The following is a 20,586-nucleotide window of genomic DNA, read 5'->3' on the forward strand; positions in this document are numbered from 1 at the left end:
TTGGAGTAACCATTCACAACAATTACACATAACTAACTTTTATCCATTTTCAATAAAAAGCAATTTTAAGTTTTAAGATTGTGCATTATTTTAAAAAATGCTATATTAAAAATGATGTATCATTTAAAATATTATTAGACTTTGTTTGCTGTTTGACTGAATGGCAACACAAGGAATTTAGCATTCAATACACAATTTAAAACACTAACTACTAGACAGAGACAAATTCTACTAAGGCAAAGAAAATCTGGAGCAATGGCAAAGGTAACATCAATGTTTATGATTTTACTTATTACTGCTGCTGGCTGCATCAAACAAATTAAATTCATTTGTTCATTAACACCAACTTAGATTATCTGAGTTTTAAGCAACATGCACACTACTCAAAGGAAAGATGAAATTAAAAAAACAAATACTTATAGTGATAAATAACACAGGTGTTCACAGACTGAATTTACAAAATGATTTTCTTGATCCACCAGACACAATGCTCGAGTTATCAAGAATTATTTTTCAATGTATCCTTGGAAGACACTGCTAGAGGATTTGTAGAGTCCTTCTTGCCCAAACAGTAACATAAAATATCTGATAGACAAAGAACTGATATTAATGATGCAGGCTAGTAAAACACGGATGCATGCCCTCACAAGCATAAAAGATCCTGCATGGAAGCTATTGTTGTTTGCAGTGTTTCCTTTACAAACAGTCTTTTTCTTCTCTTCCAGCTTTAAACTGCTGTCTTCTATTTGTTAATTTAAAGAAGAGAAATCTGGTGCTAATAGTTTGCAGATGTTGGCATCAAAAAGAATTATTTTTATTAATATTTCTCCTAGATTTGGAAAAAGTGTTCTGGTACTAACACTTGAAGAAAATGTAATGTTTTGAGATTTTTGTTTGCTGCAAAAGGTTGCGATCTGGTCCTCCATCAAAGAGTACAACTTGTCAGAGACAAGAAGATCTTCGGTTCCATCACAATCATTTTAAATTGTTTATTAGGTCAGTGACTGTTTTCAAGAGTCAGACTTTCCCAGCTTGTGACCAGCAGCATTCTGATCATGTCATCTCTGCTTGGTGAAAGGATTCTTTTTGGTTATTCTCTCATTTCTTCTAACATCAGCACATTTTCCAGCTTTCTGTACTTTAACTTCCAAGTGATGGTGAACAAGATGTCATTCACTTAAACTTCCCCAGTGATACTTCTGCTTATGATGATAAGGATGTATCCTCTTTTGAGGAGTTTCTTCCTGACGTTTTCTGTGTAATGAATGAAGCAGACATGCAATACCTAGATGGCAAAGTTTATCTACAAAAATATGTTGATCATATTTTTTAGCTGGCTGACGGTTCTGAGTATTGTTTCAAGTCTGTATGAACCTTTTGGAGCCTGCTGTATATGAGTGCCTGTTGGGAGGAGACCTGTGTGAAGACAGAAATTGACTTAAAAGATAGCATGCAGTTCTCTTTGACATATCTTGGCTGACCATTGAGTGGTGGTATTTTCTGATGTGAAAACTCATTCCTACTCAGAGGCATTTAATCTCCATTTATAATTATGGGTGCCTTCTTGAAATTAATCACAAAGAAATGACAGACTCTTTATTGTTCTTCAAGAAGCCTACAATTCTCTCAACCCTGTCATTCCATGAGAGAGCAAATCTTCTGTTAATTTTAAAACCTCACATAATATTCCCTCATCCATTCTTTTAACCATCTTTGGAAAAACTGCAATTTGTCTTTTTTATCAATTTGTTCTTTTCTGTCTAGCCATTATTCATACAGTTTTGTGCACTCCACTTGAACATCTTCACAAAGAGATGACCTTCAAGAACCCTTCTTGTATCTATGAACCAATCAAACACTACTTGTCTTATTTTTCAGCTTTATGTTTCCTGCAGTTGCCACATTTTCTAAACCTCTTTGTATTTTTTGGCTACATCTTCATTAGCCATCTTTAGTTGTGTTTACAGCACTAGGCCAGTAGATGCCAAAAAGAGAAGTAAACTACTGTCTGGAAAATGAAACCAGTAGCCCACATAAAAAAAAAACAACAACAAGTAAATTGTATATGTCTAATGTGTGCAATATATTTAGTCTGGAATGTTGGTTGGGGAGAATCCATTTCAGTAGGTCTACCTGCAAAGTGCATTTGCTTACAATGGCAAAAACTCTTACAACCTAATGTTTATGAAATCTAAATCAGTTATGACTGAATCAAAATTTCAATCAAGTTTTTTAGGTCTATATCTATTGGCAAATGTGTGAAGAAAAAGATAAAATGCAGCAAAAATATGTGATCCAAATTCCAATAGCTTGCAAAGCACTGAAGAAAATTGACTGTTTGGCTGATAATTAGTAGTCCTCAGCCTACTGCCTAAGATTTAAATATTTATTGAGCATAGATTAGTAGGCAGAACTGAGTTACATTAACCAAACCTGAGTGGCTAATATGCGACTTGGTAAACCTCATTATAACGAATATGAATTGCATGTATGAATTGCCTAATAAGTCAAATGTGATCACTGCTGACTTTGCAAAGTGTGAACTAAAAGCAAAGCAACAATGAGTGAATGATATACGTATGATTACATAACCACAAGCAGAAGTAAAGCATACACTTGAATGCAATTAGCCTAGTTGTACATTCCTAAAATTCCTTGATTTTTAAAATCACAGTTTACAATGATCAGAAAAAACAACAATACAAATTGTACAGACCCAAATAAGCATCATGCAAAGTGGAAATGTTTTCCAAAGTTACTAATTGTTAAGGTATGATTATTTGGAGCATGAGAATAAGTTAACAAGTACACTTCCAATATTTTAGATCAACAAACACATTTCCAACAGTTTAGGACAACACATACATTTCCAAAATCACAAGTTAACATAGACATTACGAAGAACTTATGTCAATAAACATGCTTCCAAAAGCTTAAATTAACAAACATATTCCTAAGAACTTAAACAAAAAAACACACACAAAAAACACTTCAAACAGCTTAAGTCATATTCCCCCTACTTTGAAACACATTTTATTTTAAATATAAAACCTGTAGACTGAAAAAACAAAAACAAATAAGTTTGAATAAGCCTTATTGAAGGTGTATAACTAAAATTACTTATGTAAAGGCTCAATTTCCATATTTGTGACATTTTTATTATAACCATGAACTTACGCACATTGCAGTAAATTACGACCCTAAAAAAGAGAAAAGATTTTAAATGAATTGTGTCCTTTTTTTGAACAGTTAAAAAGCATAGTTCAGAGTATACAGTTCCAACAATGCTTTACTTTCTTAGAGCAGAACATTGTTTTTACTATGTGACCAGAAACAAGCTCTAATCACAATGTTATAAAGCTCTGTTGCTCAAAAAAAAGGATTAAATTTTCATACTATAACAAATACATCTCTTTATGTATGACCTTATTATGTAATGGCTGTATAACTTTAGTGCAAATGGTTAATTAGATTAACAGATATTTGCAAATTACATTTTTAAAATGTACATGTGAAACACAGAATACTTTGTTAGTACGAGGAAGAGCTTGAGGATCTATATTTCTCTGTTTTGGTAAAGTTGTATAAAGATCAAAGTGGACTTTACATAGAATTTTGGGAAAATTTAATGCAGCAGTTTCAGCAAGAGATAAGGCAACATCATCAATGCCAGTTAATTTCAAAAATTCCACTCCAGCAATCAGCTGTTGTGATTATTAAGTTCAAAAAGTTTTACTTTCTACATAATTTAACAATAGTTTTCCTTTCTTATTACAAAAAAACTAACCCAGAAGTGAAATTGTGAAACAATATTATGTTTGAATAATCTGAACAATGGATTTTCAGAATTTATTGCACTAAAATAACGATTCAGTATCAGTATAAATGTTTTGAGTTAATACATTTCAACTGAAAATTATTTTATCTTGTGCATATAATTAATGAATTAATCTATACTTGAGAATCTTTTAGTTAGGATACTGACTGAAGTTCAATAAATACTGACCATTACAATAGAGTTAAAATTACAGAACCATGGAATGAAGATTTTTTTTTATTTTTCATTCACCAACTTGATATGATATTTTCATTTTATCACACCATATTGTATTTAAAAAAACTGTTTATGACTGCTACATACTTCCAAGCCAGTAGGGTTTTGAGTAATGTAAAACAATAAATACTGAGTTAATTTAGTAACTAATTCAACTATTCACAAATCTTTCACACTTACAATATAAATGCTAATACATTTTTGTGATTACAAATAAATATCTTGTCTTCTATATAATATAAAGTTATAAAAATATCTAGTCAAAATGTTTTTCTCAAAGAAAATTTTAGATTTATAAAAACTATCACTCCTTAAAATATGGAACCTAATGTGACAATGGCTATCACACAGAACACCATCATTAGTGGAAGTAGTCTTGAAGTCTAGGCACATTCCTTGTATTATTACCTCATCAAAATATAAACAAAATTTGATTATTATTATTATAGCAATCTGATGTTTAGTCAATGTCAGAATGACACGTCAAGTATTTTTCAAGCAGCTCATTTCTTTACTCAATCATATAGTGCAGGTTCAAATATGTATACCTTAAAATTAAACAACATAAGACATAAGGTAAAAAATTCTTTCATTATTAATTAACTAGTAGGGCACAATTTTCTACAAGTTAACTTCACCAAACATATACCAGGACTTTTTGTAACTAATTACCAGATTACAAAATGCAGATATTCAATACAAACTAATTTCATGACACTACACTTAATGTGCTTTACTGCTGCTAAGCTTTGTAAGTCAAAAGTTATGTTTTGTTGTGTTAAATAACACTATTTAATAAAAATGATGTTCAATAACATAAAAGTTTTTACTTGGTTTTAGAAAAAAGTATGTTATAGTTCTAAAGTTTGTTTTGGCCATATAAAAATATTATGGTGAATCAGCCATATAATAACCAAAATAAAAAAGTTACTCTACTTAAATTACCTGAAAATTAGATCAGAATCAACACATAACACTAATACCCTCTTACATTAAAATTGTACAAAACAGAAAAGTTACATAATCATAAAATTGTACCTACTTTAAACTAAAAAACAACAACATTAATGTTTTTCATCAGCACATACATGCAATATTACTGAAGTTATTTAAGAATGGTGCCAAGCAATTGAAGAACTGTTACTATCAAAACCTCTGTTTGTTTCTAAATACAAAACCAAAACATGGTGTTGAGAATATTAAATTCTCAATATTAAATTGAATTTAATATTCTCAACATCATGTTTTGGTTTTGTTTTGTTTTTTTATTCAAAAAAGCAAAATGCTTTGCTTAAGCTGATGCAAAGGAGCTAAAACCAAGAATAATCCTATATGCTGTATGAAAAGAGGAGAAACAGATATACAGACCTGCAACAGAGAAAGGTACAAGCTTTTGAAAGTATTCAGAATATCCAGTAGGATAAGGTGGACACATGTAATTACCCATTTGAGGGGGGTTCCCATATAGTGGGGGTCCTGAGACTGGGGGATAAGACTGAAACTGTTCTGTCTGGGAAGTGTTACTGTAGTTTGCATATGCAGGCATTGGTGGGTACCCATGGTGTTCTCCAGGTTTAGGGGACCATAGTAACCTTGAGCACCTGAAGGAAAGTATCCACCAGCAGGAAGTGGGCCTCCATGACCACTTGTTGGAGTAGGACCTCCATATCCTGGATACCCTGGTGTTACTGGATATGGAGGGTAATTCACTTGTTGAGAAGAAACACCAGATATTACTGGTCCACCACTAGCTTGAGGGCAGCTTTGATAGTTGACTGCTGGTTGGGGCTGCTGCTGTTGATTTCTGTTGAGAAACAAGTACACACTTGATATGTAAAATATAATACTATATTTAAAAAAGACTTCATCATTAATAGCTGTTTTGAACAGTATTGTTAAAGTACTCACAGTTATAAGAAATATTTAACAATATTTGATTTAAAGTAACATTCATAACCATTGAATACAATATATATAATATCAAAAGGGTTCCAAAATACCTACTTTTGACTAAGTTCAAGCTGATTTAACTTATAACAAATGCACGTTCAGTGTTTCAAATAGATTTATTCACCAAACACTGATCTTTATATAATTTTGTGGTTCTAATAGAAGTTAAATCCAAGCAGCAATGATAGCATACCATATTACATACATAAATGACAAATTCATATAACACATTTGAATTGATAATTTACTAATTTGATATCACAGAAAACTAATTTAAAGTCTTAAAAAAGTACATATTCAAGATTTTCCCTAAAGATGTTTTCTTCTTTGTTATATTGATAGTCACTGTGATATAAACTGTTATTGGCACATGTAGATGATAAAATCTAAAATAAAAAGGTATTTAAACTTAACATTTATTCTTGTATTGTGTTAGTACTGGTATAAAATTATACTTTTATTTTATCTTCACCTAGTAGTTTTTAAATACATAAATGTTATTCTAAAGACAAGCTTATATACCAGGATATTAAAGAGTCAAAAAGTTTTGAAATCTGATTCAAAATGATAATTTTTTTTTATATGGAACTTTCTTTTAACAACTACATATAATGTAGTTTACATAATCTTATTCTTAAGTGCACTAAATAAAAACAAGATTAAACTAAATGATCAGATTAATTTAGTGCTTATTAAGAAAAAATTAGGGAGTTCAAAGAATGATGAAACACCTGAATCAAATAATATTTACAAAAAGGTTTTGAAAGAGGTTAAGTATTAGATATGTGAGCCAATTTCTATCCTTTTTCTAAGTATTTCAAAGGTGAGAAGGCACCAAAGATCAAGAGTTGGCTAATGTAACTCCTCTTTTCAATGGAGGTAATAAAAAGTATCCCAGTAATTATACACTCATTAGTCTTACATCGGTGGTGAGAAAAGTTTTGAAAGTGTTATAAAATATGCTTTTCAAATGCATTCAACAAAATTTAAAAATTTGTTGGATAATCAATGTGATTTAACTAGGAGACACCCTTCTTGCCTTACTAATATTTTGCATTCTATGAATAGGTTACTGTATTTATGAAGATGAGAGTACAGGTATGAATATGATGTATCCAGATTTTCAGAGAGCATTTGACAAGAAATATAAAAACATGTTAAAATTTATTTCTGCAGGTTTGGGAAATAGGTGACCTGATTGCATAGAAAACTGGCCAGATAGAAGAAAGCAGAGGGTTGTTATAAATGGAATCTAGTCATCATTTTTTAATGACAAAAATGTGATACTTCTGGGCTTAGTATTAGGACCTTTACTCTTTTTGATGCAAGGAGGATGCTACTGTCTTACAAAAAAAAAAAAAAAAAATTGGATCAGTCTATTAAGCCATCCAAACAGGCAAGACAAATAAAATTTTATATACAGGTATACTGAGTACAAGTCTAAAGATATTAAGGTGTCATTGGTTAGGCCACATTTGGAGTATTGTGTCTTGGACTCTTTACTTCAGAAAAAGTTTTGAAGGGTTCAGAGAAGAGCTACAAAGATGATTCCTGGCATAGAAATGTTATCATATGAAGATAAAGATCTCTGACTTGTTTGCTCTTAAAAAAGAAGAGTTAGAGGGAATTTGAATAAATTGTTTAAGACTGTTAAGGGAATTAACAGTATTAATGCCTCATCATTTTCATATCTAATTGTGAAAATGGTAATGAAGCACAAATATAAATTAAAATAAAGAAGAAATCTTCAGCTAAAACAGCTTTATTATTCTAACAGAATATATGATCTCTGGAACAAGATGCATTCAGCAAACAGGCAGTTTGTCTCAGTCCACTTTTCACAGGTATAAGCCTACAAGTATATGCAGGCATGATATTATAAATCGAAAGTGGTGTTGCTGTTGTGATTTGTTTATAAACATGGGAAAACTAAGTCTTATTGGGAACTGTAGGTGCATAAACCCAAATGAAATGTCTGTAAGAATTAAAGGAATTCTTAGTATAAATACACCTCATTTAGCCTTCCCACTGATAATTGTCACTTCAATAAAATGGAACATAAGATTTTTAATTGCAAGTCTGGTTCCATTACAAAGTTTCTGTGCATTCAAATTTCTAAGCAGCATGATTGGTTTTCCAACTTTTAATGCCTCCCAATGGCTCAGCGGTATGTCTGCAGACTTACAATGCTAAAAACCGGATTTCGATACCTGTGGGGAGTAGAGCACAGATAGCCCATTGTGTAGCTTTGTGCTTAATTCAAAACAACCAACTTTTAACACTAAGTTGTAAAAAGGCAATCCTATTGGTGCTAAAGAGTTCAGAAGTAACTTGGAAATTATACTGCCTGGTCTTGGTCCATTACAGTATCAACATATTTATAAACAACTTTGCACTCTAGTACCTGTTTCAGTAATTCAGCATTGATCAGGTTGAAATAATCATTTTTGACTGCCAGAACAGTTTGCTCACACAACCATTTGTGATCTTTACAATGATTTTTAATGTTTGGATAGATCCTCTTCTCTAGCTCTATTTGTTTGTATTAACCACAGGCAGGAGGGTATGACAAGTTGACTATCTTTTGTATAAAGTGGTATGCTTCCATTTCCTAATTGGTGGATGATATTTGTAAGGTTCACTGCTACATCACCTTTCAGATAATTCTGTTGATTATATGGCTCAATTTTTCTACTTCTTTCCACAGGCAGGATGATTTCAGGCAGGTTTTCAGTTCATATGCTGGAGTACCATAGGTAATATATGGTAGAGTCTGTATAAAGTCATCTGACACCACAAGATTTATTCTCCCATCAGTTTGTTGTTGTCTTAGGTATCTTCCAGCGTCCTATCCACAGCTTCAAATCAAAACTTGTGAGACATGGTACATTCACCTCAAACACTTCACCTTCCACTAAGGTTACTACAATACCTGATGAGGCAACAGCAACTGCAATATTGCCCTGGTGTTCTACCTTTCCTAGAAGATGAATTTTTTCTATGTGCCATCTAGAGCAGGGGTTCCCAACCTTTTTGGCACTCGCAATCCCTTACCTAAAAGTTTGAAACCCATGTGACCCCCTACTTAGGTCTTACTATAAGCAGCTTAATGTTTCTTTTATTTTCTGTGAAGGAGAGGGAAAGAAACATCTAAAAAAATATTTAAAAATTCTGTAATTATTTATTAGCAAATTAAATCACATTGGTTCAACCTGAATTCACAAAAAGAACATACATTTCTTATAATAATATTAACATAGGTTTGAACAGCTATCCAACCCAGCTAGTGAGATTCCTGATGTTGCATTTCAACAGCAAGCTTTGCAATTCGTGCCAAGTGTTTGTTAGAGCCAGTCTCATGTCATCTCCAACATCCAATCTGTTCCTATTCTTTGTTTTTATATTCACAAGAGTGGAAAATTCTGCCTCACACAAGTAGGTAAAAGCAAATGGAACAAGGACACGTAAAGCTATCATGCTGACTTTGGAGTATGACTGATACATAGCGCACCAGAACTGAGTCACGGATTTCGCCTTGAAGAGATCACGAGCTGAAGAGTTGTTCCTTAGATCCAGAAATTCATCTTGGATATCATCTGGGATGCTGGATACATCAAGTTCAGTACAAAATGGGTTCCTTACCAGGGCCTCCTGTTCCTGTGATAGCTCAGGGAAGTAATGCTCGACTTCCTTTTCTAGAGACTGAAGATGTGCGGTAATCTCATCCTTGAAGAACTGATCCAGTAGGATCTGAGACTCATCCGTCACTCCACAAAGTTTTTCAAACATAGCGATGTTTCCAAGATTGGTTTTCCGACGCCAGTTCTGCAGTTTGGAAACAAAGGCCCGAAGGCTATCTTGAAAAAGGAGAACATGTGTTTCCCTTCCTTGAAGCTTTCAAGTTGAGCTTGTTCAGCTGGTCCAAAATGTCGGCTAGGTACACAACCCTTTTATTCCATGCTTCATCTTCGAAGTGAGCTACAAGATCTTTCCTTTCTTGAGTCTCCAGGAATAGCTTTATTTCATCTTTCATTTCAAAGACACGATTAATAACGTTTCCTTTCGACAACCAACGTACTGCTGTGTAGAAGAGAAGGACTTCGTGGTCAGCACTCATGTCTTTGCATAGTTCTTTGAATAAGCGAGTGTTGAGTGCTTGAGTCTTCACATAATTTACAATTTTGATTACAAATTCAAGCACTTCCTGCAGAGAGGCAGGGAGAGTCTTACTGGCGAGAGCATATCGGTGAATCATGCAATGGATGCCCTTTGCTTGAGGTGCTAGCTTCTTCACTCGACTGGAATCCTGATTTCGATCCCAGCATAGCGGTTGCCCCATCCGTACAAACCCACACACATTTTCCCATTGAAGATCTTAGTCTTGAAAAAAAGTTGAAACTTTTCCATGACATCATCAGCTTTTGTTGTGGTTTCAAGTGCACTGCAGAATAAGAATTCGTCTTTGATGTCACCTGAATTAATGTATCTCACGAAGATAAGCAACTGAGAACATGAACTTACATCTGTTGACTCGTCAAGCTGAAAGGAGAACAAAGGGGAACCCTTGATTTCAGTCAAAACCTGTTCCTTCACCTCCATAGACATTTTAGAAATGCGCCTCTGTATAGTATTATTTGACAGGAGTACTTGCTGCATCTTCTTTGCACTGGTTTCTCCCAAGAATAAGATTTACTGCTTTCATCATGCAGGGTTTAAGAAGTGTTTCTCCAATCGTGTTAGACTTTTTTTGTTTAGCAATTTCGAATGCAATCTCATATGAAGCTTCCACTACGGCTGCACTCTGCTGCTGAAACGACCCACTTCTATCGATTCTTTGGCTTTTAAGACACCGTTCATGCTGTTTGAAGAAATCCAAACCCTTCTTTGCGTGTTCTGGATGTTTTGTCTCGAGATGACCTTTGAGTTTTGATGGTTTCATTGACTCTGCACTCAGGACAGCATGGCACAAAATACACTGTGGTTTCTCGATGCCGTCGTTGGCGAGCACAGTGGTGAAGCCAATGCTGAGGTAGCATTCTGAATATCTGCACCATTTAGCCATGGACACAACTCATCTCTACTGCTTACTTATCTCCTTGTTAAAATAAAATAAAAATGTTGAATAATGAACTCTTTGGCAACTGTAGATCTTACACTGACTACTTGTGAGGGATGCAGGTAGAGTAATGATGAGGTAAGTATTGGGAGGGAAGGGAGCGTGGCCAGTCGCGCGATTCGTCATCCACCAATCAGCAACGGACATGTGACTCACGTGTCGACAGTGAACACACACACACTTAATCACAGCTAAACAGACACACAAGCATACGTACATGCGCGTGCACTCACATACTCGCTACTCACTAGTACACACATACATACAGTTGCAGACACATACACATTCACACAGGCACATTCACTCACAGGCATGCATACATACATCCATAATATCACCTAATGACATTGAACTAATGTAGCACACGTTTTGCTTTGCACCGAAACAAAAAAAATGTAAGAGCATGAAAATGTAATTGATGAAATAAAATTAATGTTATCCCAAAGCTACTTCTAACAAGGCTACTGCGACTCCACTGCCAAGGCTTTGCAACCCCCTGCCAAGGCTTCACGACCCCCCAGGGTTGGGAACCCCTGATCTAGAGAATCAAGAATTATAATTCCATCCTTATCATCTTAGACATTTTGAACAAATTTTCATAAGCACTTGCTTGGTGAGGTTCATGCTACACCCTTGTGCAAATTAATTGAAACAAATGGTCATTTTACAATATTTTCAGCATGGCGGCCAGTGTAGGCTCGCTGGACTCGCTGATTTCCTTTAGTAGTCATTTTTTCACCCAGACGGCATCATTAGCTGTGTTTTGCAGTACGGTCGATCTATTTTTGGGATATATGATGAAATTTTTAGGAATATTATTTTGTCATTTGAAATTGCATTAGAAGGGCAAGGAGACCAGTCAAAAAACAACTTCTTACCAACTCAATGAAGAAAAAATGGTATCAAGGTGTTATTCAGTGACAAGACTCATTTCTTCCTATAGGATCAAAGAAGTCTGCATGTTCACAGATCTCCAGGTGAGAAACTTCAAGAATCTCACATCAATCAATTCGTGAAACATCCCTTGAAGATGATGTTTTGGGGATTTTTCAGCTACTATGGCATCAGAGGCTTACATATCGTAGAAGATATGATGCGAGGACCACAGTACATTGAAGTTTTGCAGAAAAGAGTCATTCCAGAATTGAAAAAGAGATTTCCAGATAGATCTGGCATTTTTAAGTAAGATCTAGCTCCGTGCCACACATCGAAACTTGTGAAGAATTTTATGACTACAATGCGAATAAAAATGCTGGACTGGCGTGGAAACTCTCCAGACTTAAATCCTATTGAAAATCTTTGGGCAATTTGTAAAGAAAGACTTCAGGGAAAAGACTGTACTACGAAAGATAAGCTAACTGAGGCCATAATTGAGGTGTGGTACCACGATCCAAAAATTATTAAAGATTGCAGGCAACTCGTGGACTCGATGCCAAAACGGATTAATGATCTTCTGAAAAATAAAGATGGTAATATTATGTATTAATTTGTGAGTAATTTTTGGATTCTCAGAAATAAAATGCGAAAAATTGAAAAAAATCGTAATTTTCCATCTTGTTTCAATTAATTTGCACAATGGTGTAACTACTTTGTAATTTGTCTCTTGCAATAAGTCTTTCTTGAGGCAGATTTTTTTTCATTTAGATTGGATGATGGAAAGCCAAAATATGCAAGACCCTTTCCAACCAGTGATATCTCTTTGTCTTCCAAGAAGCTCAATGACTTGTTGAAAATAGTACCTTTAGCTTCAGGATTTTCGCTGCATATTTGGTAAAAGACATCTGAAAAACTCTCACTCTGATTGTTTCACAATTTGCTTGGATTTAAAAATGATTTTGCATTTTTAAAGGACTATGTAGCTACAGCTTCCTGCAATGTTTCATTTCAAATAAGCATCATTTTCCAGAAGACTTCTTTGGTGGAGAGCTTCCCTTTATGCTTTACATTCTTGCCCATTCATTGTTCTCAAGTCTTGAAATTATCAGAGGCCATAAACACTGTGTAGAAAAATTATATGCAAAAGAATTCAGTTATTTTGGAACATAGTGTATACTCTGTACAAGACATCACTTGACCTAATTCTGAGATGACTATCCTCCTCAGCACCTTGGACTCATTTTGTTAATGCTTAAATTTTTGCTTGTCAGGTGTAACATTTTGCTATTTCAATATAGAACAATGTTTTAATAAATTCATCCTCATGGTACATTCTGAAAAGGGCTGTAAGTATTCATGCAGAATTTGGTGGATTCTGCATTTTGTGTTGAATTGTATCTTCTGTAAAGCAGACCCACTGACCATTTTCTAGAAAGACACTAAGATAAACTACTGTTGGAGAAAGTTAAATATTTTTCACAAAACTTCATTGCTGCAAATTTATTATCTGAGTACATATTCTGCTACTTCTTTTACAATACTAAATATAGCCTGAACTGATCCCTTATATTCTGGCAGACACATTTAATGAAAAATTCTACATTTATGTTAGTACTGAAAGTTTTTCAAAGTAGCAGACTGCATGGAACCACCCATTTGTTGCCCACTGTGACCATATTGCTAGCAGCATTTATTTTTGGAGTAAACCCATCATCACTATTTTGCCTCCATCTGTTGAGTGGAAAACTATCCATGTTGGCCCAAGTGTCTTTTGGAGAATTTTTTGTGTGTGCTTGCCCCTCCCACATATGAATAATTATAATTGTTTCACATGGATCACGCTTCATTTGGTTCTTGATTATTTCACACAGACAAAAGTCTTCAACCGAACAGGAGAATTTGCACTTATGCAGCTGTCAAATATAGCAGGTCTGATATTCTTATGAAGCCAAATTAAAATGTGGGAATAGAACAACCCTCTTTTTTCCATCCTATTGTGCACACATGAAGAAATGGTTTATCAAAGATTGGTCTTTTAAAAGATCCATGAGCTTGATGACTATTTATTGGAAAACCCTAACAATGATATCATGTTTGTCTTGTGGCTTTTTCTCTGCCATTAGAAATGTTAGTATTTCTGTCCAGGCCAAGTTATGTGTAAAAGTAATAAACAGATTTAGCCACCTGTCACTGTATCCTGTGTTCTTTAATGCATGCATCTAGGTTTACCCATAAACAAAGATGGCAAAATATCAATTGAACAAGATTCCCAAAAATTATTTCATTACAAAGAACATTTCTAAGATGGATATAATCATCAACACATATTATCGTTTGTTTGAATCTAATACCTGTTAATCTTTCAGCTTCAATCTTTGCATACATATCAGCAACATACTGATGAAAAATATGTTTACATTTCAAGATTTGGTTGAATATGTCTGCTCACATCATAATCCTATAGAATAGAAATTACCTGATGAGACTTTTTTTTCCAGATTTGGACATGTTAGTGTTGTTTTTTTTTCGTTTTGGATTACCATAAAGTTTATCCATCTACACCATAATAAAATATCAGTGGATACTGCAAGATATAGTTTCAATTAGTTTTTGAAATACATTATAGACTGTAATTATTTTTGCACAGAATGATATCTCTTTTCTGAAATTCTTGGCTAACAATTAAACTTATCACATTTTTAAATTATCATTTACTTTATTTTAATTAGTTTTAATATCATACCAGCTGTCTTTAAAATGTATAAGACTATCAGTTCATCTGTAAGAAGAATATTGAAATGATGCTCATATTCACCAACTAGAGTTTTGTCTGCATGAATTATAACTATAAAGGCATCAGTGGGTATTCTTTTCAGAACTGACTTAAATGAATTAACATGTCTTTTTCATGCAGAATCTTCTATAAGGATAAAACAATCACTTGCATTACAACAGTTATAATCTTGCAAGTTTCCCATGAAGTAAATTTGAAGGAACATTGGGTTTTCTTCTGGAAGTGGCAATAGTGATCCTGCAGTATGATAAACTTGACTTTGCATTTTAAAAATCAGCATGTACCCTGGTTCATGCACTTCCTTTGAAATCCCAAGATATGTCATTTGGAAGGAGCTGTTATACTTTTTAGTAATTTCAAGAAAATGCATTCACTTTAGCATGCATTCCTACATTAATGCTTTGAGAAGTTCAAGTGATTCTGTTTGCAGTTGAATCTTAATCATTCCATTAAAACAACACATTCCTACAGTTTCATTCTTCCATTAGTAAGCCTGACATATTTCAGACATTCCACCAATAGCTAGATCCTTATCATATGCTGTTTTCTTATCAAATTTAAAGCCTGACCCTTCAAGGTAATCCTACTGGCATTTGCAGTTTGTAGAAACATTTGTTTTTTCTTTTGTTGCAGTCTTCTTTCACTTTATTGAGTTGATTAATTTGCACATTTTATTCTTTTAAACTTCACTTTTTCAGCTAATCTTTGGGAATCATTCTGGTACTTTCTTTTCCTTCCCATCTATAAAAATTAAAAAATAGCTTTCCTGTCCTATAAGTCTTTCTACAAAGTTTTAAGCCAATATGATCAACCATTTCAAAGTTTGAAGCCAATATGCTCAGCCATTTCAAGATCATGAGCTATGATGTACATAAACAAAAGTTTATGTATGTAATATGGAACTGTATGTACATAATATAAAATGATAGATATACAACAATGTATTGCTTTCCCAGACACAACCACACTTTGCTTTATATAGTAGATAGCTTGATGAAGCAATGTTATAAGCCTTGGGAACCCTTCAGGGATTATTATAACAAAGCTTTAGAACTATTTGGGAATTATTACAATAAGCTTCAGAAAGTACCCATGAATCAGATGCATGAAATAAAAACTTGTTTGTAACAAAAGTTAGGAATTGTGCTACTATTTGTTTTTCCCCTTATCATAACAAACATTAAAAGTGGAATAAAATACATAAAGGTACCAAAACTAAAAAGAAAGACATACTGTCTTCAATAATTCTATCAATATGAAATTAGATGGAGGGTGTCTAACCTCAGGCCATCCTATAACTGTATGCATTTTGAAAAGTAACAGAATTTTATTTGAAATGATACTTTACATGCATACAAGAATATTATCTACAGAAGTAGACTGCATATTAATCTTCATACACACATCAGTATCAACACCAAGTGCACTGTAATCTTTGTACAAAAATGGATAATAACAACATGTTAACTGCGAGGATTGTCATGTAGACATGAATATTTTCTACATGTTTTAGCTACATTTGTGTGTATTTCAGGTGTGGAAATTCTTTTATTCCATTGTATATGAATACGTAACGTTATAAAATGGTAACTTCTACAATGTTACATATGGTTGTCACTATAGTTTATGGTGTATACGATAATTAATTTGTGTATTAGATTTATTAAGAAGTTTATAATTTTTCTTACATGTGTCTGAGCTTCTTGTCTAAATAGATTTGTTTTATTTCTCATTTCAAACCCATTATATCATACTGTAATATGAACAACGCTTATGAAGCTTATCCCCAGACTAATTTGGTGAGCTTATCATCACTCATGGGAATAACAAACTGACCAGTTATTTTCAAAAGTACATTGTACCTTATTATTAACTAATAACTAAATCAAATAATTTAAAAAGAGGTTACCAACTATGAGACAAATTGTTAGAAAATTAAAAATTTAAAAAGAGACCCTTTCAAGTATCCTGCAAGATGTTATCATTTCCTAAAAGAATTATAAGAAGTTTATCAAGATCTTTTAAGAATTTAGGATCTTGCTTCAAAACTCACAAAACAAATCATATTTCTCCTAAAACTCACAAAACATTGCATATTTCTCCTAAAACTCACAAAACAAATCATATTTCTCCTAAAACTCACAAAACATTGTATATTTCTCCTAAAACTCACAAAACAAATCATATTTCTCCTAAAACTCACAAAACAAATCATATTTCTCCTAAAACTCACAAGACATTGCACATTTCTCCTAAAACTCACAAAACATTGCATATTTCTCCTAAAACTCACAAGACATTGCACATTTCTCCTAAAACTCACAAAACATTGCATATTTCTCCTAAAACTCACAAAACATTGCACATTTCTCCTAAAACTCACAAAACATTGCATATTTCTCCTAAAACTCACAAGACATTGCACATTTCTCCTAAAACTCACAAAACATTGCATATTTCTCCTAAAACTCACAAAACATTGCACATTTCTCCTAAAACTCACAAAACATTGCATATTTCTCCTAAAACTCACAAAACATTGCATATTTCTCCTAAAACTCACAAAACATTGCATATTTCTCCTAAAACTCACAAAACATTGCATATTTCTCCTAAAACTCACAAAACATTGCACATTTCTCCTAAAACTCACAAAACATTGCATATTTCTCCTAAAACTCACAAAACATTGCATATTTCTCCTAAAACTCCTACAAGATATTGAAAGATCTAATAAAAAAATAAACTAGGATCCTATTAATGATCTTATGATGACTTAAACAAGACTATCATCTGAAAAACCATTAATTCCTAAATGTATTATTATAACAACTAATGGAAACAATTACCAAATGAATAAGTTTCATACATCCAAAGCAGAAAATTAGATTACAAGAATTAACAATATTATGTGGATATTAAACACTATTTTTGTTGAGGTTTGTACCAGACCATTTACCATCAAGTCTCTTTGGGTCTAAAGTGTACTTCAGAAAGAACTAAAATACTATTCATTTTAATTCAAGAGTAATTAGTAACTGGTTACTACAACCTAAGTTCATCATAAACACTGAATTGAGGTAACATGAAAAAAAAACTATTTTGTTTACTCCCTGTAAGGATATTATTAAAACCAACAATTACAACAATCTTTAAAACTTTTGTTTTGATAAACAATAACAAAAAACTTGTTTAAACCTTTCTTTACACATTTGTACACATTAAGCATTTGAGCTATTACTTTTGATACAGCATATGTATCTTCACAACATTTGGCAGACTTTTAGTAAAGATTACTAGTTTTTTGTTTTCAAAAAAATACGATTTTAAATAATATATTTTTACTAAAGATTTGTTTGTCAAAACAGTTTGTTTTGTTACCAGTCTGAATATAAAGCAATTTCATATTATGATTATAACACTATCCTTTGTGTCAAAAATCTCTATCATTTGTGTAATCTTTGAAACCTCCTAAATATAAATCAAATGTTTGTTTTTGGCATGACTTTATGTTATTTTCTATACTCTAACTATATGGAGTCTGTCACTTGACCACCATCATAATCATAAAAAAAATGAAATAAGTATAAATTACATTTCTTTTCATGGTAAAATGATTACATATTATAACAAGAAAATACAACTGTTTAGTTTAAGTAGCTTGAATCTCATAATACTATATATTTATTATTGTTTATTATACATGCCTAGCTAACATTACATAACTTGCATTAACATGATGCAAAACCACTCCCGTCCCATTCAGTAATATTAAACTGCCCTTTAGTCTATCCTGTCTTGGCTGTGTTTCAATGGACAAATATTTTGTAACATACAGTCACATTCAATTATCATACATTATATATCTATATAGATTATTACTATTTAGAAATAAATTATTAAACTTATTTTTCTTAAAATGTAGGACAATAAATTAAAAAGTAAAGAAAATAATTATCTCTTCTTGCTACAACCTTCATACTCAGTTGCTGCTGGACACAGGTAGCTAAGCTCAAATTTCACACATGGAAGATTAAAACAATTTTTTTAGGTTTTATATATATAGTTGAATAATTAAATAATCATAAAAGCTATAACAATACCACAGACTTCCACTATAATTTATTAAGCTTAGTAACTAAGAAGTATTTAGATTATGAAAAATACAAAACTTTGAGCAGACTAAAGACAACCTACATTCTTGAAATCTAGGTTCAAAAGAACGTAGTAGCCTTTTCACAGATTAAAATAACTGAAAAAACTACTACGAGAATGTTCTAAGCTGTTGATTGGTTAGTCACAAATCATATGTTGAAGTGTATATAAGGGTCCATTTTCAATAATGGAAAGAGAGGGATGGGGCCACTGTGTTTAGTTCAGCACATAAGCCATATCTCACCAAAATAAACAGATACAAGGTTTTTCTTTTATATTCTAGCTTGTTAATATTAGTAACTTGAGTTCCTAATTTGTACAAAACTACAGACTTAGTATTTTGACATCACATACAAATAATTTTAAACAATGCTACATTCAACATACCATGTAACTCACTAAAATCTATATTTAGGTGTGTTCTTTTAATATTTATCTTTAAGTTAAAAAATTAACTCGTATATAAAGTTTGAATTACAATATACAATTTGATTCCAAACTTATTGACATAAACTTATAAAATAGTAATTCAATAAAATTTTGAATGCAAGTCCACAAATGAGATGACATGGCCTTTGACCCATGACTTGCCATAAAAGTTTTAATAAAATTCCATCAAAATCAGAATCCAGAATATATTTTACCAATGATGGTTAGCATAATATTATAGAAACTTACCTCCTACGACATCGTAGACAAAAGTATATGCATATTGCTAAGATTAAAAGGGCAACCACAATGGCAGCAATGAATGGCCACTTTGAAAATCCAAGTTTCAAATGTTCAAATGTGGCAGAACTGTCAGTTTCTAAAGTTGTAACATCATGATTTTCTGCTGAAAGATAAAGAGGAAAAAATATTAATCCCTCCAAATATCTTCAGCATTGAAATTGTTTGATATATTTTAATCAGAAGTTATAATTTTCCTACATTAAAAACATATTTCCATAGATATCTCTCAAATATAATAGTTTTATCATACAGTGCTACCATTTTTATGCACAAATTTTATCTCACCACTAGTCTTGATACTCTCATTTACCCCACTTACAGCCTAATAAAAATATGGAATGGTGTAGATATGCAAGAAAATATGGTACAAATACCATCTGCAGTAGACACTAAATTCCCTAAGAAACACCAAAGAATAAAAGGCAGACCAAATAGGAGTTAAGAAATGCTAGAAATGTGTAGTTGGGATCACTTCACATACTAAAAGACATCCCATATGATGCCAAAGTGTGGGTAAAGCAGGAAAAAGATAAGAGGGCAGGATTACAAGAGGTAATTCAGACAGAAAGTATATCCCATCAGAACAGTGCAAGTTTTTTGTAAAAAGTGTAGTAAACTTAATCAGCAGAAAAGAACACCCCTGGGAGCATAACCAACAAAGCATCTGAGAATCAGGTCATGGGGGAGAATCTTATTTGGATGAGATAACCAATCTACGAGATTGAAAGCACCCAGAACATGATAAGCTAATAGGTGAATGTGCAATGAGTGGTCCCAAAAGAAGAGATTCCACATTTAAAAACAAAGCAAATGAGAATAGGTGCAGCCTAGTCCGTAGGTGGAAGAAACAGTGGACAAATTCTGAGAATGATTCAAACTAACCTACCATATGCCAAAGGCAAAAAATAA

General features: G+C 32.7%; 1 protein-coding gene across 1 annotated transcript in view; it reads right to left on the reverse strand.

The window, feature by feature from the left end:
• Positions 1-20,586, reverse strand: part of LOC143229142 (uncharacterized) — a 57,434-nt gene that overhangs the window by 7,988 nt on the left and 28,860 nt on the right. Inside the window, exons 6-7 of the mRNA XM_076461024.1 lie at positions 19,624-19,780; positions 5,423-5,858 (exon numbers count right to left, since the gene is read on the reverse strand). Coding sequence (XP_076317139.1) covers positions 5,423-5,858; positions 19,624-19,780 — 593 coding nt within the window. The remainder of the gene's footprint in view (positions 1-5,422; positions 5,859-19,623; positions 19,781-20,586) is intronic.

Source organism: Tachypleus tridentatus, chromosome 10, assembly GCF_004210375.1.
Source record: "Tachypleus tridentatus isolate NWPU-2018 chromosome 10, ASM421037v1, whole genome shotgun sequence".
In the NCBI taxonomy this organism is placed as follows: domain Eukaryota; kingdom Metazoa; phylum Arthropoda; class Merostomata; order Xiphosura; family Limulidae; genus Tachypleus; species Tachypleus tridentatus.